The sequence below is a fragment of the Lytechinus variegatus genome, chromosome 4, assembly GCF_018143015.1.
Source record: "Lytechinus variegatus isolate NC3 chromosome 4, Lvar_3.0, whole genome shotgun sequence".
Classification (NCBI taxonomy): domain Eukaryota; kingdom Metazoa; phylum Echinodermata; class Echinoidea; order Temnopleuroida; family Toxopneustidae; genus Lytechinus; species Lytechinus variegatus.
This window is the reverse complement of record NC_054743.1, coordinates 63,660,138-63,682,576: the sequence shown is the minus strand read 5'-3', so window position 1 is coordinate 63,682,576 and position 22,439 is coordinate 63,660,138. Positions and strand designations below refer to the sequence as shown.

Here is a 22,439-nt window from a genome sequence, read left to right as displayed (position 1 = left end):
ATGATGATAATAAAGCAGGGGTGTGAGTGGTCACAAATAAAAAGATCTGAAAAAGCTGAGGAGTGGTGAAAAAGTCTGAAATAGAAATAGCTTCCATTCTTTTTGTACAGAGGAATGCCCCCCCCAAAAAAAAGCTGAAAATCAAAACAAAAAAAATCTGAAATCAGATAAAAATCTGAACACTCACACCCCTGATAAAGGATCATTGAATGTATTTGAAATTTTGAACCAAACCTCACCAAATGTCTAAGAACCACCCCAAAACCTACAACGCAAATATCAAAATAAAATAAAATATTGAAACGTTACATTCCCTGAATTCAACAAGCCTCGTTGGTGTTCCCCATGACTAGTTTCTCCTATTGAATCATGTATTATAAGAAACTGCCCACAAAGACCATCCCCGGGCACGTACCACACAAGCTTAGCAATGAGCGTAGAATGACATAATAATGACATATTTACCAAGGATAGCCACTTCAGTTCCGAAAACTGTTCTCCCAGCGGGCCCTGCTATTATTATTACCCTAGCTTTACCATGGCTTCCTTGATCGGGCGCTCGAGCGTTCAAGGAATTTCTTCCTATCGGGTACCCAATCACCTCACCTGGGTTGAGTACCGCACAATGTGGATAAATTTCTTGCTGAAGGAAATTACGCCATGGCTGGGATTCGAACCAACGACCCTCTGTTTCACAGTCCGGAGACTATTCCACTGGGCCACAACACTCCACACGACATAGAGTCGCACTTACATGCCTCTGTGCATGTGGTATTGAGGACATCACCGCATTGGTCAGATCATTCCAATAGAACGTGCACTACTGCGTATTGATCAATAACATTGCACGATACATACATGTATCATGAATTTAGTTAGAAGAGACGGTCCTGAAAGGTGATGAGTGGTTTGATGGTTTGCTCATGTTTTTTCCTAATCAAGAAGAATAATAATAGTATAAACAGGTCCACTGCAAAGATCTGCTCTTCAAAAGTCCTCACATTCACAATATGACAAGCACAAATTTCGGTGTGTAGGCCCACACCATAATTTCTCTGTATTCTGCAAGTGAATGCACTTCAAAAGTCCTCACACTCTCAATACGACAAGCTAAAACTTTGGTGCGTAGGCCCACATATTAATTTCTCTGTATAATGTAACTACTCTTCAAAAGTCCTCGCATTCATAATTTGATGAGCTAAAACTTTGGTGTGTAGGCCCACATATTAATTTCTCTGTATACTGCAAGTGACTACCTGCAAAATCTAGTATAACTTTTGTAGATATCCAAAGTCTCTTTGGAAGTGCTCAGAGACTTAAAATGTGCTAAATACAAGAACTGAATACAAGTATTATTATCATTTATTTTTGTCATTACAAACATATAAACCAATTATTGAATATTATTATAAGTCTATCCACCTGTGTGCTTTGAAACATCTATACAACACCTTTTGCCATTATTATTATTATTATTATTATTGGGTTATATATATTCAACCTTATCTAATCATTCCGAGACAATAAATTCCCACTAATACAACATAAATCTATTTTTATAGATAGAATTTCAGGAGAAATTGAAAGGCAAGTATGACAGAGAGAGAGAGATGGCAATCACATGGTAAGCTATTAAATCCTTCAGCACCAAAAACAATATAATTTCTACTACAAGCATACACCGATACAAATTCACAGGCAAGTGTTTTGAATGAATTTGTGATTTGTGCTTCATTTAACAACTTATCTTTCTATTGATATTAATATATATATGTATATATTCTCTAAAATGGCTCATTATAATCATTATTCTGTAGCCTTGGCCATATTTCATAAGCATGTTCTTAACTTAAAAAAGAACCTTAAAGAAGACTTTATGTAAGGAAAGCCAAACGATTCTCATGTTTTTGTTTGAACGCACAGGCGTTAGATGGAAAAGTAACATGTAAACATTTACCAAATTTTTGAGATGACTCGTCCTTGGTTTACATTTGCTGCTGTCATCAAACAATTCCTTATTTTACTCTTTATTGGGGGGGGGGGCAAAGGTGGCAAGGGGGCGCGTCATAGGTGGCTGTGGTCTACAATTATTACGCAGTGGGCATCGTAGATGGGTTAGTGATGACAGAGGCTTTTGAAGACTGTATAGTTACTGAACAAGGATTATAGGGGAGACTGCGAGAAATTTCAACCAAGCAAGGCTGCATTGAAATATTCATGGAAATTGAACAGAGACTGTCCTTGTACGATACCTCCTAAAATGTATTTGAAGGCTGAGCTTACGATTTTGGGGAAAAAATGTATAACTCTGCAAGAAACAAAATTATAATGGCTGCGGAGACCATGAATCCCTCAAAAAAATAGTATGATTGTGACAAACCACCCTTGAGCATTTGGGCAATCAAAGGCATATTATCAATGTTCAATCATCCAAGAGGATTTTAGACGATAAAACATGTTTTGTCATTTTATAGATTATTTAATCATGTATTATGTGTTTCCATTCAAATAAATAATTATAAATATGTGATACCTTATCACGTATTGGTACATGTAATTATCCTCATGTACAGTAATTCACACTTTCGTTTGTATATGCATAAGCAGCACTTTGAAACTTTTGTCGAAAGCACTAAATCAATATCAATATCATCATTTTTTTCTTCTGGTTATCCATTTGCCATGATTCAATAACGATCAGTAGCAACACTTGGAATCCTAAAAGAGATTGTATGAATAACACATGGCTTTCTATTTTCAAGTCTTTTCTAAAATTACTTTTAAGTCAAGAACAGCCTTATGAAAAGACAAGTCTGTATACACTTAATGTCAACTTTTGAACTACATTTACTTTGTTTGTCAATGGCAGTCTCATGCTTCTCCTGGCACCTTCCTTCATTTTGCACCCTTTTTTCCTCGGCATCTACAAGTGATGTCTTATCTTTATGGACAGTGATGACTACATTCAAGTGCTTCACCAGAGACACTCGCTCTCTACTGCATCTGCAAGCAATGAAAGCGTGATCAGCAACACTTTCACCACTGACCACACTTGCATGAGGTATTCCGAAAGCCTGGATGGTCTCAAGTGCATTAAAATCCAAACTTCACTAGGGTTGAGGGTTGAAGCTACATGTACATTTAGGATGATCCCATCACGTTTTGGTCTTCGAGCCGCATCCAAAGAACTGCTAAGGCCTAAAGATAACAAATTAATGCCCTGCATATCTACACAAGTGATAATGAAAGATTTGAGTGCTATCATGTTATACATGTAGGCCCATGCCTGGGTTAGGATACCCAATGACTGAGGTCAGGAATGGACCTAATGGAGGTCTGAGTTTAACTAGTAGGCCAAAGTTCCAGAGGAAACTGCAGGGGGCCTGAGAGGAACATTCTGATAAGACAAAGGTTTAGAGAGTCAAACCATTGTTAACACACAATAGTTTGCTCTTCCAAGCTTTTGTCATCTCGCCAATGTTCCAGTGAAGCCATCTTACTTTTCTGCAAGAGTAATTGCGGAGGCCTGTGTAATGGATGATGGGCTCAATACAGGCCTGCCGGAGGTTGATGTTCCTAGTCCATGTCACTAGTAGGTCCTGGCTTCCAGTGAGATTGCAAGAGCCTTTGGAAGATGGGCAAACCCAAGGCATCCACACAAGTGCCACCTCACTTCAGCCTCTGCGTCACGTTTGCGAGAGCAATAGCGAAGGCCTGGATGGCCGAGAAGGGGCTCTGGAAATCCAAGGTGTAGGCCTGGCCATCTATCTTGCCGAACTGCATCACCTGGATCAGTGGGGCGGAAGGACACCGGGGCAGAAAACAAAAAAAGAGAATTTGTGTGAATTGGTGATCTAACACCTTAGACATATATTCATGGTTCAGAAAAAACCTGTCTAACAATCCAGGGGGAAACAGAAAAAGTGGCAACTGGAGACAGGCAGCCTTAATAGAAGACTACATATTCCTTTCCTATGGGTGACAATTTTGTTGGCCACTAGAGAGAGGTATTCACTATAGGGTCATTCCATGCCAATTCACCCAATGAATGTGCAATTTTGCACCCAACCGTCTCAGAATTCGTTGTAATTTGGTATACATAAAATTCACCATGGCTCAAGCACAAAACAAAAAAATTAGTCCAATCGGTCCGTCGGTTCTCGCGCTACGGCCCGCCCTTTTCTCCTTGTTTTGACAAAAATGGGCTTGACCTTCAACTTTCAATGGCCACTGCGTCGTTACGTGTTGACCAATTTTCATGAAACTGGTACCATTTGATAGGAAATTCAGAGAGGAATCCAAAACATGCATCGAATAATGTATTGGAGCAATTTATAAGGTCATGACCTTTGACCTTAACTTTGACCTTGAGTTTGACCCCCGGACAAATAATTTTTTAACTTGATTTTCGTGTATGTTAATTATTGGTATGATATTGACAAAATATGTTAAAATCAATGATGATATTTTATTTCTTCACCTTTAAAAACTCTTCCAAAGATACCATGAAATTTCACTCTAGTCCCACACACTGATATTCATGTTAGCAAAGTGTTTACCAGTTACATGATTTTTCTTCCAATCTTACCAGTATGCAAGCACATGAAAAGAAATTAAGCTTAATCAGTTCACAAATAAAAGATTAAACCTATATGCTCATGAATAGGTATCTGTTTAGGCATTTTATGATTCAGCAATATACATGTATTATATATATCATATACATATATATATATACATGCATATATTTTGATGATAAAAGTGAAGACTTTACTACCATGAATATATATGATATATATTGCCGAACATCAAAATGAGTATATATTGATGAACATCAAAATGCCTAAACAGATACCTATTGATGAGCATAAATGTTTAATCTTTTATTTGTGAACTGATTAAGCTTAATTTCTTTTCATGTGCTTGCATACTGTAACTTAAAATTGGAAGAAATCATGTAACTGGTAAACACTTTGCTAACATGAATATCAGTGTGTGGGACTAGAGTGAAATTTCATGGTATCTTTGGAAGAGTTTTTAAAGGTGAAGAAATAAAATATCATCATTGATTTTAACATATTTTGTCAATATCATACCAATAATTAACATACACGAAAATCAAGTTAAAAAATTATTTGTCCGGGGGTCAAACTCAAGGTCAAAGTTAAGGTCAAAGGTCATGACCTTATAAATTGCTCCAATACATTATTTGATGCATGTTTTGGATTCCCCTCTGAATTTCCTATCAAATGGTACCAGTTTTATGAAAATTGGTCAACCCGTAACGACGCAGTGGCCATTGAAAGTTGAAGGTCACGCCCATTTTTGTCAAAACAAGGAAAATACGGCGGGCCATAGCGCGAGAACCGACGGACCGATTGGACTAATTTTTTTTGTTTTGTGCTTGAGCCATGGTGAATTTTATGTATACCAAATTACAACGAATTCTGAGACGGTCGGGTGCAACCACTGGGTGAATCCAGATGGAATGACCCTATAGAAAGGTGGCCACTAAGACATGTTTGACTGTATATTACTTTGCTTTAGCTCGAAAAAGGTTGGGCTATTCTAATGTGTTATTAAGGCTGGGGATGGGGGTGACTCAGCCGCCCCCCCCCCTTCCAACCCACACCTCCGGTCATTGCATGGTCATGATGAAAATCAAACATGCAAGATACCCGCCACATTATTAACAAGACCTTTCCTGCATCACCCCCACCCTGACTCCAAGGAACACACCATCGCGTCTACCAGGAGAAAATTTCGATGCTGCAATAATAAATGCAATTCTCATTCACTTATGCATAAAATGTTAATCTGACAAAAAACAAAAAAAAATTTACTACCAAAACATAATCCATCACAACTGATCAAAAATTTTCTCATCATCTTCAATTCCTAGGCTCCAGAGGACTTTCCTCTCACAAATAGGAAGGTCCATTCCTGCGTAACCTAATTCCACACCCTTTACAAAAATTAGCAGTGATCACTAAAACATCATTATTATCATTATTTGTTTGGCATCACCTGTGCCTGGGAGGCGAAAAGCGAACTGAATCACTATGACCCGCAGGTCTCTCCTCCCGATATAACTGATTGGGGGAATGCAGGTGGACCACTACACCGTGGTCATCAATTATTTTCTGACTTTTAGGTGTCAGAAAAGATGAGTCTACAACCTTCTCACATGTATATCCCACAACCCTATATTTTTTTTTACATGGTATCCATTTCATAAGTGTAAAGTGTTATTGTTTTAGACACACAATTGAGATATAATTGGCTATTTATAAAATACAAGTAAGAGACATCATCATTTCTGGAAATAAACAATACTACCATCATTTAATTTCTTGAAAAAGATTAAGTACTAAAAAGGATTCTGTGTCCTACCTGTTTTCCATGTAACTCCACTTGGAAATTCTTAGCTGATTCTTGTGTGACTCTCCCGCCAAAGTCCAGTTGATAAACCTGTGTATTCTCATTCCACAAGGGAGCTTTGTTATGCATCACAAACACCTTGGATTTGCAGTTAGCGTACTGTTTCATCAGTTTTGCTTTTCTCGACTTAGCGCTGCTTGCCGTCGACGAATCCCCTGCCTCGTTGGCATTTTGATTCTCCGCCTCACTGTCAGAGTTCTCTCCCTGGGATTTCATGCGAGACCTCGAGGGCGAGCGGTCAGAGTTGGACCACGCTTTGCGTAACGACTTCCGACTCTTCCCGGAGGAATTCTCCGGGGTGCTTCCGGAGAGTTTCGGTGATCCTTGCTTCTCAGATGATGCCCCTTCTTGTCCATTTTCTGCTTTTTTTCCTTTTAACTTGGACCTCTTTGATTTAGTCTGAGGTGATGACACTGTTTGTTTCTTCTCCTTCCCCTTATCCTCAACCGGGGTTTCACAAGGCTTGGGGGAGGGCGCCCTCACTGGCTCTGACGAGTCAAGATCTGGTTCATTCACACTTATAGGTGCTCTACGTATTTTATCTATCTGAGGACTACCATTCATTATTGCTACATGTCTGACTCCGTTCGCTAATGTCACATCGGTGTCTTTCACCGTCCCGTGACCATTTGATTCATAATGTTCTCTTCTCCGAGCCATCTTCTTTGGTGACTGACTACTACTACCTGGACCGTCACATAAATGTCCTGGCCGTGGATGTCTTGGAGCTGTGTCCGCCCATCGCGGCAAATCAGTCTGTAGCTCCTCCTCGCCTTGTACATCGGATGGTAAGATAATTCCCTCGTCTAGCGCTTCCGCTCCGCCGTTCATCAACCGAACGTCCGTTACAACATCCAGCGGTCCCGTGCGACCACCGGCTAAGCTCGTCGTCCCACATTCCGATTCGATTTTTCGCCTTCCTTGCGAGACCAGTCTCTGTTTTGGGATAGCGCCTTGTTGAGCGTATTCCTCCCGAGTGGTTTCTGCCAAAAGCGGAATGGAATCGGTCTCTCCCTCGTCAACAGTTTGACTTTCAACGTTGCTTTGTTGGGTCAGTTCACTGACGAGATTGTGGTTGTTTGAATCTACTGTATCTGAGAAGCTCCTGTTGGTCGATGTCATCGGGGCAATTGGTGCTGCTGCTGCTTTGGCAAGAGGGGGACTCTTCACTACATCTTGCAAAGGAGAGGAAAAGAAAAACAAAGGAACGATGAAAAAATTGGGATATTGGAAGGACTGGTGGACTCAAAATACTTATTGCTAAAAAAAGATAAAAATCTTTTGCCTCCCTCTTTCTTTGCCACAAATGGTCTTTATCTTGAACCTGAATACAATCTTACTTCAGTCAAAATAGTTTGGCGCATGTAAAACCTGCATTGTTTGTTAATGTGCTCCTCCCTTGTTTCACAGACACAGGCTGTGTTACAGTGGAAACCACTGTCCCTCAGATATGATGTTAAATGGAGTCCCTTGTGTAGAGGAAATTCACCACAATGGCATGTTAAGAACCAACAGCCCTATTCATGTAACAGTAGGAAGAAACCCTGGAGGAGAGGTCCAACTGCACAACCCCAATCTGGAATATCGGCAGGAGAGACATAAGGGCCACAGTTTATCAGTTCGCTTATATCTTCCCAGGCAAATGTGATGCCAAACAAATAATAATGATAAATTTCAAGACTCTAATTAGCATTCTTCTACAAAGTCCTCACCTTGAACATCATCGTCGTCTTCACTGAAGACATTAGGATCAAAGTCAGAGTCCTCTTCCTGCCGACTGCGCAGGAACTCGGGTTTGAGTTCCACCAGAGCAATGGTCATCTGCCTCGGTTGTAGATGTAGTAAGCTTGTCCTGTAGTTGATCTGGCCGAGGTTGGCTGGCAGGAATTCAGCCAGGCCATGGATCTTGAACTTGGTGCCCCAGATGTTAGATGTGACTTCCACCAGGGGATTGCGCTGTGTAAGAACAAACAAAGACAATTGGGTCAAAGAATGGAATCGGGAATGGCATCAAAGAATAGGGTCACGAGATGGAAATCATAGAATAGATTAAAAAAATGAAATCACAGAATGAACGCCTGCTTTCTGTTTTTTTTTTAGGTTTCGTTCATGTGAAAAGGAGAAATTAATTCATTGAATGGAATGGCATCACTAAATGAAATCACAAAATGATATCATTGAATAATATCAAATAATGAAATAAGTGAGTGACATCACTAATTGATATCAGAGATGAAATCATCAAATAAAATCAAATGATGACATTGCATGACACCAAATGAGTAAATTATAGAATCAAATGATAGAATGAAATCGCAAAATTGAATCATAGATGAATGAAATCAATGATGACGGGACATGCTCAAGAAGTACCAGCCCATGTAAATCATCAACGACTTCAATAATCAAAAGCAACTTGACTTTTAACCTCTAAACACCATGTGCTTTGGATTTTTGCCTCAATACTATAGCTGTGGTCGAACAGAACCATTTCTGTAATGGGTGCTAGGTGACTTACTTCAGGTAAACTATCTAGAAACAAGCTATCAAATTCCTTCTCCTTCAGTCTTGGCGAGTCTGATGCACTTTGTGTACTTTCCCTAGGCTTGGGACTACTGCTGCTGTTGCGGTTGTCTGTCTTTCGTCGCATGTTGCACATCAGATCCTCATCGCTGTCGTCCGAGCACGAGCTGTCGTCTGAACTCATGAAGGTTGGGACGCCGGCATCGTCCTCATTACCTGCAAGATGAAAATGATTGTGAATTGGAGTGTTGAGCTAACAAGAGCAAGGACTGACAGGATAAGGGCTGGGCTCAACAACGGACAATGTCTTCTCTTCATCCCCCTCTTTCTCCTCTTCCCTTTTCTTCTATTCTGGGCCCATTCTCACAAAAAGATGAGATATATTCAATCAAACTCACATTGCAATCGATATAAAATTAGGAATAAAAAATCTATGACAATGTGAGTGTGACCTGAACTTTCCCTACACTTTGTGATCAGAGCTATAGAATGCATTCAACCCTGTACTTGTCCATTGCTGAGTGTATGATGCAAGCATGACCCATTGCTGAAATATTTTATTTTTGCACTCCCCAATACAATAGGTTTGCGAGAATACCACTTCATGCATTTGCCAATAAATTAAGTCTTGCTACTTAGACGCTTAAACTCTCTTTGCTGTTTAGTGATACCATTCCTAACATTAGAGCCCTATTTGTAGTTGGCTGCAACAACTGAATCCTACCACATGACAGTCAAGCTATAATAATTACCGAACGCACAATGCTACAACCATTTAATGCATTTACAATTCTACGGCACGTCGTCAATCAAGTTCCCCCCAAAAAATTTCATACAACAAAATGACAAAGGATATCTCCCAGAGGACTTACTCTTTGGTATTGTCTTGGGATCGTAGATCACAAACTCCGGTCTAAGCTTGCTTATCCTTCTCCCCTTCAGAAGGGGGACAAGTCCTCCTAGGAACTCCAGAAAGAGGGTGAAACATGGACTACCAGTTCTTGAGTCGAACTCTGTCCGTACCATCGTGCAGTGCAGTCTTTCATTGCCTACGCAAAAGAGTGAACATGGTATTTCATGATTTTTTTTGGCATTAATATAGCTCTGTCTACGTAGATGTATTCTACTGCCACTTCCAATGCACTGGGGGAATTGATTCTGCCTGTACCAAGTCACCTCACCTAGGTTTTGTATGTCGTCAGTGAAGGAAAACATGCCATGGCTTGGATTTGAACCCACTGCCATTTAATTGAAAGATAAGTCAGAATAACTACACAATGCCTTTATGTTCCAATCGATTTAACAAAAGACCATATTCCTTTAAAGGCATTATTATTGTTTCAGTTCATGATACTTTTAATTTCATTTTGGGAGATCGATTGTGGAAGGAGCTTCAAATAATATTAATAATGTTGATTATAATGCAAAGAGTATTGTATGTTCTGAGAATTTGGAATCACAATAATGACATTAAGTTGCTTATAACAATTGTCAAATGCACTGCATAAAAATGTATGCATGGGACTAAGTAAAATGAACCTCGGCCAAAATATATTGCATCATGAAATGTTTCATTGTTTCTAAAATGCTTTCAACGGGAGCATTCAATGAAGCATCTATACACAACAAAAAAAGTAAGTCCCCCCCTAAACAAACATCAATAATTTCCGAACCAATGCGAGTTTTTGATATATTTTTACATGAGCGTGTAGGTAATTTTATAAGCTACCCTATGAGTAAATGTTGTGGATGTATCTTACGTCATGCTTCAGTGAGCACCGTCAGAAGGCAAAAATGTCACTTTTCAAAAGTCACAAGCAAAATATCACGACTTTGATTCCATTGTATTGGAACTAATTCCACATTCTCATCATGAAAACTAGTCAGAAGGCTTGGAAAGGGTACTTTCTAAAAGACGATACAACTTTTTAAGCTAAATTTCACGGTTGAATAAACTCAAGTCCAAATTTGCTATAATTGGATTTTTACATATTTCTTTCAATGAAAAATGCTAGAATATGATGACAGTTATTTTGGGGAAGACTATCTCCAACAATATTCACCGTTTCACGGTTCAATGAACATTTATTGGAAACAAAAAATGCGATTTTCAAATATCGTAGGCAAGTATTGCCTAATTTTTCTAACTGAAAATGATCTTTTCTCAACTTTTTTGTTATGCTCATGACCAATTAACATGCTTCAATGATTCAAAGGTGTCAAATTAAACATTTACGCTTGAATGAACATGTGGAATGTGATTAGCTCTTTTTTACGTTATTGGAAAAAATGCAATTTGTAACTATGAATATCTGTCACACAACTCCTTGCACAGTTCATTTGATTTGATTTTTATGAAAATCCCGATGTTTAATGCATCAGTGAGCACACAATATTCGAAAATTATGCAAATGAGAAGAAAGTTCAAGGCCTTGGCCCCGCTCTGTACCGAATCGAATGGTTATTTTGGTGTGCGCACATTTTGGATAGTGTTACTCTGAAGCCATGTGCGAAGTTTCATGAAATAACTGTTGGCAGAAGTAACAAAAACTGTCCATGAAACAAACCCTCATTTCATATTTGTTAAAATTTTGACTTCCTCTCTCATAGACTTGTGTACATTATGGGTGCATATGTTTAAGCATACATAAACCCCTTATTCAATATGGTGGAACTTTTTTTCAAGACTGTCTTTAGCAATGTCGTTTGGCAGTAATGTTTATCAACCTATGGGCAGAATTCTGTGCAAAAATGAAATCGATTTGTTTGTTTATGGATGAGTGAGCACGCATCAAAGTGGGAAAATTGGTATTTTCAATGTCACAGACTCATTTTAAAGGGTAATAAAGTGAATATTGGGGGCAAATTTGGTTTGAAAGGTGTCTTTAATTGCTGTTGTTTTTATCATCCATCATTTCTATCACCAAACACTTTCCGAACTTTAGCCATTTCATGGTTGAGCGAGCACATTCGAAAATTTAGGAATGAATACTCCTTATACTGCATAAATGTATTCTTTTCCTAACAATTTCTCAGGATCAGTTGAATGTATGGACAGATCAGTGGTGGATCCAGAATTTTAAATGGGGGAGGGGCCTATAATCGGGGGAGCCATCAACATTTTCAAATTTTAACATGATCTAACAAGTTGTAAAAGATAATACCCCAAAACCCTATGATTACACGTCACAATACAGGGGCCGCAGAGCAGTTTTCAAAGTGGGGGGAGGCTGACCATGCCAAAAATCACAATCGTATTACATTTTTGTACTTGCCTATGGAAAAAAGTGGGGGGGGGGGCTGAAGCCCCCCAGCCCCCCCCCCCCTCCCCGCTTCCGCGGCCCCTGCAATACATCGTCCTCACTCAACCATGAACATACGATATCAAAATTTGGTCTGAAATGGTTAAATGATGGATAGTAAAACAGCATAACATTATAAAGTTCACCTAAAAACAATTTTTGCCCAACTTTGTATTTGCACAATCTGAAAAACGACTCTTGTGACTTTCAAAAATGGTCATTTTTAATTCAATCTTTAATTACTCATGCATGACTCAATCGATCAATCTCATTTTTCCCCAGAAGCTGCTTAATGAGTGTATAAAACCACCCATGAAATATCATATCTCAAAATAATTCGGTTCAAAAGTTACAGCAGTTTGATTTAGGGGGGACTTACTTTTTTTGTTGTGTATAGTTTGTGATGTTCACTAATTTATTCTTAGCCAATCAGATGGAAGCATTTCAGTAGCTTACAACTATAGTCAGCAAAAAAATCACTATTTGTTTCTTGAAATGCTCCCCGGGTTTATTTCTTACCTGGTGGTGGTTGACTGACAAACTCTCGGAGTTTGGCTGGATCTGGAATGCATCCCTGTATGAGATAGAATAGATTTTGGTTTCATTAATAATATAACATTACTATCATAACCAGTACAATCATGATGGTGATGATGATTATCATAATCATCATCCTTATCGTCATCATCATCATCAAAATCATCTTCTTCTTCTTCACCATCATCATCATCATCATTCTCATTGTTATCATTGTCATCATCATCATCACCATCATCATCACTACCATTATCATCATCATTATCATCACCTTCACCATCATTAATATCATTATCACCATCATTGTCACCAATCATCATCATCAGCATCATCGTCATCACCATCATCATTATCATAACCACCATCACTATCATTAACGTCACGGTTTATTCTTAGAAGTTTCATGAAAGAAATAATGTAAATTTGAAGCGATACAATATTAACAATGAACTTACAAAAATTATGAATATCATCGGTAATGTTCAAAAATTTCAGATTCATACAATGTACAAAAAGAACTATCATTATTGAATTAGTCAGGTAAGCTGAAAATTGCTGATGTGGTTTACGGTACACCGTGTGGAGTGTTATAGAAACAGTGGATAGGAGAGAAGAAGTGGATAGGCGAGAAAGACGGACAGTCAACCTGTCCGAAACATCGAGTCTCTCTACTACTCATCATCTCTACTCGCCGACTCAAGCCAGCATCTCCTCATCAGCTCTACTACTCAAGCTGTTCTCACTCAACATTCCTTCTGGTTTACAGTCCTTTTCAGGACTATTTTCAAGAAAGAATACTCTATTCTCACATCTCCACTTTCTCGCCTATCCACTTCTTCTCTCCTATCCACTGTTTCTATAACACTCCACATGGTGTACCGTAAACCACATCAGCAATTGTACATGCCACCATGCAAACCTTCAAACAACATCCAAGCTGAAAATTGTATTAAACTGAGAGAGGAAATTCACATGCACTGAATCAATAAAGAAGAAAAAATTGCCTGTGTGTTTGGACACCACTCAGCAAAAAAAAGTATCAACAAAAATATATGTCCACTTCTAAGGTGTTAAAATAGTTCCATGCAAATAATTTTGCTCCACAACTTAAGTAACACATACCTTAATTGTCAGAGACAATCTCTCAGAGACATAATTTCTGAGTCTTAGAGGCAAGGGAAGTTTGGTGATCAGCTTCTCCTCATTGGTGAGAGGAGTGATCACCTCCCGACATAGCACCTGCAGAGGGGCCACGCCCTTCTCGATCCATGCCACGTGGAGGATGGAGCCGCATGCAACAAAGAGTCGCTGGTCGTTGTGACCCCAAGTCAACGCGGAGAGTGGTCTCTGAAAACGAACAAGGCAAGAGGAACGAGAGAAAAAAGTTACAAAGTGAACTCTATTCATGATTGGCATACTTTTGCATTTACCAAAATAAAATTTCAAAATAACACAACAAGTAAAATTCAAGTATTTTACATTATCAAACTATTCATAGGCAAATATCCGGAAATTGTTGCCAAAAAAGGGACCATTTACAATCATATTGGATTCATTATGATTTCAGGGGGAATTTTGTATGCAAAAATGTAATCGGCAGTCAAGAGCAAAAACTTTCAATGAATGTCAACTTTCCTTCCTTGATAGTGCAAGTATACATTTATTCTACGAGAAACAAGAATCCCCAAAAATCATTTTGAGTTCTATATTATTTTTATTCCTTGTTTAATATCGAAATAAAATGACACATGTCAGTGCTACTCATTATACAAGCATCATCCGAAACACAAAATCCCTCTAAAGGCGACCGCACACCTTATGATTGGTAAAGTCCATATGCAATTTTGGAATAAAACGTAGTAGATTTTGATGCTATTATTGAGACTTGGAATATCTTACTGTGTAATGTTCAAAATCATAGTCCGAATGCCTACGTGTATGTTTAAGTCTGTGACTATGCTATCATCCTTCCTAGAATAAAAGCAAATTTAATATCTAGTCGTAATGATGTCATAGCAGTCATATGATTGGCTACGATTTGAAACTAATTTGGGCTTTACTCCAAAATAAAGGCTTACAATCTTACAAATTGGTTATATTAGAATTCCTTCAATTTAATTTTAACCTCAGATAAAAAAAATATGTTCCATTCACTTTTTCAGAAAATGAGCAAAATGTGATTTGTTCCAAAATCGGATCGCGAACAGTTGTAAGGTGTGCGGTGGCCTTAAGACTTTTTGGTCATACCTGAGATGGAATATTGAGAGTGAAGCGTAGATGTCCCGTGGTATCGTAGAACTTGACGGCGCTGATACTCTCAACAGGTTGCGTGCCACCCACGGCCAGGAAGCCCCCGCAACCACTCCACTCCATCTTTACAGCTGCTTTATATGGCAAAGAATAACAAGTAAGATGTCAGTACAATCACTTTGCTATCAACTAGGTCCATACATTTCCCACATTATCAAGACATTTCAAACACTACATTGGTTGAGAAAGATGATCAAATTTCACTGACCCTAAATGGCGTTTGATCTTGGTAATGTGACTCGAAACTCATGCAAGATTATCAGGGATACTTCATCATGTTTCATGAACCAGGTCCACATGCTTCTTAAGTAATAATGACATTTCAAAACTAGACCCTAGTTGAGATTTCAATGTTGATGACTCGTAGAAAAAGTGGTGCCTATAGTCCTACTACTGTCAATTTTTAAGGAGCACAAGTAGATTTATCTGGACATTACAAATAGCTGTGCACATAACCATACCCTGAGAAACCTACCGGTCATTCCAGTCTTGACGCATATAGGAGTGAGATCATCGTGACTTTTCATCAGCTGGATCTCGCCGTCACCCAGGTCTACAGCCATAACTGGACTCTTCCTTTTATTACGATTCCGCTTATCACTGCCTACTTGGGTCGGCGAATGAAATACAAAGAAAAAAATCTCTATTAGTGTTACCATCATACCTCCATTGGGTAATTCCATGAAATAATAAACCTTTTTATTGTTGATTCACTGCTTACTGGGGGGGGGGGAAAACAAATGTCATAAAATGAAATCTCTATAAGTGTTAAAGTCACATCTCTACTGGGCAACTCTATGGATTAATCAATCTTTTTGTTCTTGTTTGTATTCTGCTCATCACTGCCTACTTGAGTAGATCAATTTTTTAGCCTACAATTTAGAAAACTCCATGGTACAGTCTTACCTCTAAAAGTCAATTCACGGTTAGCTCATGATCAAATTTTTTCAAATGACCTTTGCGATTTTTCATTAGGATGAGCACTATCATTTTCAAATGTAGATGTTGCGCAAACTTTACCTAGAGCATTCAAATTCTAAGAAAAAAAGGCATTGTATAGACCAGGTGGAAATCTGTTTTATTGTCTGCCTTTGGCACATTTGACTATTGTTTACGCTACTGTCAAATACCAGTGATTATAAAGGCTCTATTCATTACTATTCAGCTAGGATGTGATGAAATTAGTATTTTGAAAGGAAAACATGAATAATCATCAAATCACAAATGCCTATGTCAGTGAATTTGAAAGCCACCTTCATGGTTTATCTTAAATTACCTTTTTCTGCTCGTGAGCAGTTTACAACCGTGAACAGGCTTATTGGGTAATTCCATGAAATAATCATCTTGTTTTTTTGTTGTTCTAATCCCGCTTTATCACTGCCTACTTAAATGGATAAACAAAAATCGATTCATAGAGATATCTGTTGATGCTAATTGGGCAATTCTTTAAAATATTAATCTGTTATAATAGAATATAAACAAAATTTGATATTTTTTTTTGTCTTCTCATAGTTCTAGAACAGACTATTGATCGATGCTCCCAGTCTACACAGATCAGAATAATTAGCACCAAAAATTCACAAGAAAACTAAAGTGCAAAAAACACATGCAAAGTGCTGGTTTGGCGAAAGCAATCCACTTCGCCGATGGAAGACAAGTCCATAAGATGGATATGGCAATTAAATTACAGTCCATTTACCAGCGTCCTATTTACCGTGAAACCATTTCCCCCCATGCTTCATCCCATGACACGCCCAGTTACCTTTCCTCTTCTTTCGCTCGTCCCCTTCGCAGTCCCCGATGTTAACCATCCGAAATTTCTCTGAGGACCAGAGCAGCGCCTTGAGGGGGCGCTCCGTTGCTAGGTTACACTGAGTCACCAAGGCACCGTGGATATCCATCACGACGATTTCCCCCTTGGACGTACCTAACAAAACCTTGGTTGGAAATAAGAGAGCGAGAGAGAGAGAGAGAGAAAGGGAGGGAGAGAATGAGAGTGGGAAAAGAGGTTAAAATAATTATTCTACTTCGGTTTCCTTTTCTTGTTTATTTTATTACATTCTGAGGCCATCTTGTAGAGATGATGATGGGATGTATATGAAATATATTTTTCGGATTACCAAAAAGGACGAAGGAGGACCTAAGTGATACTTGAGAACAAATTGTTAACGAGGGAGGGGGGACGATAGAGGGAGAGTGGGGGATATAGAATGAGAGAAAATCAAAGGTCAAGTCCACTCCAGAAAAATGTTGATTTGAATGAATAGAGAAAAATCAAACAAGCATAGGCCTAACACTAAATAAAAATTTCATCCAATTTGGATGTGAAATAAGAAAGTTATGAAATTTTTACTGATATGACATTAATAACCAACTTGACAGAACCATGAAATGTTAAAGCAATGGCAATACCAAATATTCATGGAGAAATAAAACTGTTTCACTGGAAAATGTGGGGACAATAAAAATATTTCAAATTTCATGACAAAAAAAAGTGAGTGGGTGATGTCATCAGTCCCCTCATTTACATACTGAACAAAATGGTCATACATGATAACCTGTTTTGGAAAATAAAAAGCGAAACTTAAAAATGTCAATCTTTCTTAGCTAAATTCAACTTTGATACCATTAAGCGTAATGCTTATTGGATTTTTCAAATCAACATTTTGTTGGGGTGGACTTGTCCTTTAAAGAGGAGAGTTTGGGGTTGGGGATTAGAAGATATCAGAAGAGGGACATATAAAAGAGATAAAAAAATGAAATAGGGGAGCTTGGGGCAGAGGGCGGGGGGGTAGATATTGGGAGAGGGGCAGAAAGAGAGATGTGAAATGAAAGAGGAGAGTTCGGGCTCAAGGGGGGGTGGAGTGTGTGTGTGTTAACAGATGAAATAAAAAAAATTAAGAAAAAAAGAAATCTGAATAAGAAGTAATTACCTATAGCAATAAGAAAAATACAATGACTGTTTTCAATGGACAGCTTTCTCTGATCAAACTTTAGTCTTACTATACATAAAATTAATGGCCCGTATTCTGAAGTCAGGTTTAACTTAAACTCGGGTTTAAAGTTGTGGTTTAAGACAGTATGGGAAGCCAAATGTATCAAAATTTTTATTGAATTGTATGTTTCTTATGTTTACTGTGCTCTGTCCTGATTCATCAATGGTGAAAACAGAGATGCCAAGTTCAAAGACCAGCTATGCGTGAGATTTTCTGTGAATCTGAGTGAGATCACGGACATTGTGTACTAATAGGCTGTGATAGTTGCGTGAGACAGAGATTTGAGGGGATGAACAAGAGTCCAAAATGCTTGAGTCTCACGCATAATGCGTGAGACTTGGTACATGTAGCTCTGTGAAGACAATTATCTATCTACCCTTCCTATAGACAAATACGAATGATTGGAGAGCCAAATGAGCTGAAATATGACATGTCTACTGTTAGTGATTTATGTAACAATTGGCTGTCCATACTTACACAACAACTTTAGACTACGGGCCAATAACTATACAGACACCACGAAACCCTTGGTAATTAATATTCCATCACAAAGCAATTCAGTAACACAGGAAAGTGCCATTTTAAATGATGAGAATTTACCGTGATAATAATAAGGTTAAAATACTTTAAAATACTGCAATTAAAAGGTTCTAGATATGTTTTCCTCAAATCGAAAACACATAAATTGAACGCATGGATGATGTTGCTAGGCAACGTCACATAATAAATGCCCCAAGGATTTTATCGCTCAAATAACCTTATGAGGATGTAAGGCTGAACACAATAGATTGGTTAATATCTGGCAAAGATACTCCATTAAAATGGATTTCTGCTCTCCGGAGACTTTACAAAAAACAGATTGGGTTGATAAACCATGGATAAAATGGGAGGAGTCAATGGGAAAGGGGGAGAGAGAGAGAAAGAGAAAGGTAGAAAGAGAGTGTGTGAGTTTGTGTGCTGGGCGGGGGGGAGGTGAAAATGTGTATTTAATAAAGACAACAGCCAAAAAAACAAAAAATACAAATATACCCCAAAAATAATTAAAAAATGGAATATATTTTAAACATTTAAGTTGTAGACATTGAAAAGTATCCTAAAATGAAAATAAAAGACCCTTCCCTCTTCCCTGAACAAGGAAAAGGAGAAGAGACTCCCCCCCACCAAAAAAAAAAGAAAAATGATGAGTATACATATATGAAACTCAACATCTCTTTCCTCTGCTTTTCAGTACAGAAGGCAGAGCGATTTCGGTCAAAATTGTGTTACTCTCTGACAAATCCCCCTTTCACAGATTTGTCTTCTTCCCAGGTACGAAGCTGGGAAATGCGATTCCGCTCTATTTGTCATCAAAATATGGCAAACAAACAAGCAAGCAGGTAGATATCTGATACGTTTTCTACTCCAGGGTTAGTACAGTCTGCAAATGTTAGAAGCTTTCACACCTTCCAAATAAAAAAAATACCCTTGACTTTTGTACAGGCTACAGATACATGTATGTCATTATTTTCATTACCGACTCATACAATATGTACATGTATGTTGTACATTTCCGACCCAGATGGGTTCATACTTTGTATTAAAACAAACAATAAACAGATTACAGAATCATATTGCCAAGATGTTTTATTGAAAGGATATAGTCTGTATTAGAATTTGAATTAAGAGAAATAGTTGATTCATATTCATATTCAATTTAACATGGTTTCAAAGACATTGTAAAACACATTTCCAACCCAGATGGGTCCATACTTTGTATTAAAACAAAAAATAAACATATTACAGAATCATATTGCTAAAGCCAGCCTGACACTTGCATGATTTTGTGTCACGCATTCGCACGACTCAAGTCGTGCCAGTGCGCAAACTCGTCGTGAACTGGCATGAAGTGTGCGTAAACACGTGACCCGTCGTGACTGCGTGCCATGTCGGGACGAGAATTTTGAAATGTTCAAAATTTTGGTCATGACAAAATTTAGCGACTGGACGTGAACTATGCGCAAACTATTCGTGAACTCGTCTGGACGATGCGGGAGGATGCGTGCCAGTGCGTGCCAGTGCGTGGCAGTGCCCGCCATGCCACGAATAGTTCATGAACAACTCACGCCGTGTTCACGAATAGTTCAGCACGACACCGTCCGAATTGAGCAAACTCGTCGTGCCAATGCGGGAAGTGCATAAACTATGCGCAAACTATGCGTGAACTCGTTGTGCCAGTTCATATCAATGTGGACAATGACACGCATTCGTGAACTCGTCGTGAACAAGTCGTAAACAGTGCGGGAGCCTCCCAGTTCGTGCCCCAAAATGGCACGACTTGCCACGACAAAATCGTGGCCAAAAGTCGTGCAAGTGTCAGCCTGGCTTAAGATGTTTTATTTATTGAAAAGATATTGCTTGTATTAGAATTTGACTTAAGAGAAATAGTTGATTCATATTCATATTCAATTTGATATTTGTTTCAAAGACATTGTAAAACAGTCCGGAGACTGACATAATATGGAAAAAATACAAATATGAAATGAAAAGTTTACAAATACAAATTAATAAAACATAATCAAGCATGAACCAACAAAATTATGAAGAATGTAAAATAAGACTTTGATTTAATATTCCACTTCAGGTTTATATAAGCTTGACTTCAACTCTCTGTGAAGATTTAAATTAAATCTGGAATACCACAAGGTATGTTTTCCTTATTTGGAAGGTGTGAAAGGACTTATTGACGTTCTTCGTAACTCGGACACCTAAAGACTGTATGCATATATGTACAGGCAAGCTGGGAGCTTCAGCAATGATCAAAAATAGAATGTTCCGTACAGTACACATGTACACACCAAAATAATCATAATTCAGGTATTTATCAGGTATCAATAATCGGGGAACAAAAGCAAATATGAGAGAGGATGCCAAATAAACACACAATGGCCCAAATTCACAAAGGTGGTTTTGAAAACCCTCGGTTGAACCCATGGTTTATGCAGATTTTCTGTATAAATTACGCTTATTTACCGCGTATACTGAAAAGTGTTCAATCCTGATGCGCGCTTTTGTCACAATGCGCCAAATTGACACCTGTTGCCATGGTTAAGTACGCTATTTTACTCATGAGTCCACTATTTTAGCAGTGGGCTCATTAATTCAAAACAGTGGACTCACGAATAAAATAGCGTGGATAACCACGGCAACAGGCATCAATTTGGTGCACTGTGACAAAAGCACCCATCAGCATTGGACATTTTTCAATATAAGCGGTATGAAAATAAGAGACATAAAAGAATGGTAATCCTCGATCATATAAAGATCATATTTGAATTGAATTGAATTGAATTGAAAAGCATCTGTATTGTAAGACACATTATATTATGCCCTAGGTTAAATTCATTTGTATTGGTTTGGGCTGAAACATGTACTGCCGGTATGGGTAAAATATGATTAATTTCATCATTTCAATGGCTCTTCAATCAATTGTGGCTATGTGGTTGATGAATAAAAAGTGCGGGTGCACAACAGTACAAACAATATATAGCAGGGATTTTTCGAGAATTAAAAAAAAAATAACTTTAACATAAGACCTTCTGAACAAACTATATTTCAGAATTGCCTCCAAGGAATTTCAATGCAGTCTTGAGGTATAATGAAAATATCACTTTTTAGCACATTTTGACCAGAGGAGTTCATGCGCCAACTTTTTTTTTATTGTTAAATTGCTTTCAACCAAACATATGCAAGGATTTCAGTAGCTTATAACATTTGTCAGTGATAATGACTGACCAGAAAAATATTCATGAAAATGATCCCGGGGGATGGGTTGTCCATGCAGGGAAGTGACTTCCCTAGGTATTCAACTCATCTTTTTAATTTAGATGCCATTCTTGATTGATGGCTCGGTCATGCACAAAGTCATGCCTACCTGTTTATCATCTGGTGCCCATGCCCCACATAGCAGCTTAGCATCCAGGTCAAGCAGAGATGACCAATAGCGTTGACCGGTCACAGAGCCTACTAGGACGAAGCCATCCTTATAGCAGATCAGAGCCATTCGGCCATCATGACTCCAGGAGAAATCACTTACCTGCCAACAAAAAAAGAAAAGGAATAACAATGATGATGATAATAATAACCATAGTAAACATATTAATGATAATACCAACAACAAAAATAATAACCACAATAACAATATGTAAAAACATAATAACTAGAGATGCTTGGCGGGTCAGGCGGCCGAGCATATGTATCCCCAGAACCCACCGCGTCATCCGTCATTGCGATATATCGAGCTCACACAGAAATTTGACCAATAAATACAATTATCATGGCGACAATGACCCTG

The 22,439-nt window shown here is 38.3% G+C and overlaps 1 protein-coding gene across 3 annotated transcripts; it reads right to left on the bottom strand.

Annotated features, from left to right (window-relative positions):
• Nucleotides 1-635: 635 nt before the first annotated feature.
• LOC121414500 (tubby-related protein 4-like) lies at nt 636-22,181 on the bottom strand. Of its 3 annotated transcripts, none has more exons than XM_041607698.1 (11): nt 22,020-22,181; nt 16,876-17,050; nt 15,589-15,720; nt 15,051-15,187; nt 13,926-14,150; nt 12,786-12,840; nt 9,837-10,013; nt 8,960-9,180; nt 8,154-8,397; nt 6,394-7,616; nt 636-3,792 (listed from the first exon to the last, which is right to left on the bottom strand). In XM_041607698.1, the coding sequence occupies exons 1-11, from the start codon at nt 22,146-22,148 to the stop codon at nt 3,670-3,672; spliced, it is 2,841 nt and encodes a 946-aa protein (XP_041463632.1). In that variant the 5' UTR covers nt 22,149-22,181; the 3' UTR covers nt 636-3,669. The 3 variants fall into 3 exon arrangements, with proteins under 3 accessions (XP_041463632.1, XP_041463634.1, XP_041463633.1); XM_041607700.1 differs by having other exon boundaries at nt 15,051-15,184; XM_041607699.1 differs by having other exon boundaries at nt 15,589-15,717.
• Nucleotides 22,182-22,439: the final 258 nt, after the last annotated feature.

What these genes read in the sequence shown, in the direction of transcription:
- LOC121414500 (XM_041607698.1), bottom strand. Translation starts at nt 22,148, where the DNA reads ATGGCTCTGATCTGCTATAAGGATGGCTTCGTCCTAGTAGGCTCTGTG. An exon ending in TGTCAGTCAACCACCACCAG is followed by an intron (nt 10,014 to 12,785) that starts GTAAGAAATAAA and finishes TCTTTTGCGTAG; the next exon opens with GCAATGAAAGACTGCACTGC. An exon ending in TCCCAAGACAATACCAAAGA is followed by an intron (nt 9,181 to 9,836) that starts GTAAGTCCTCTG and finishes TTCATCTTGCAG; the next exon opens with GTAATGAGGACGATGCCGGC.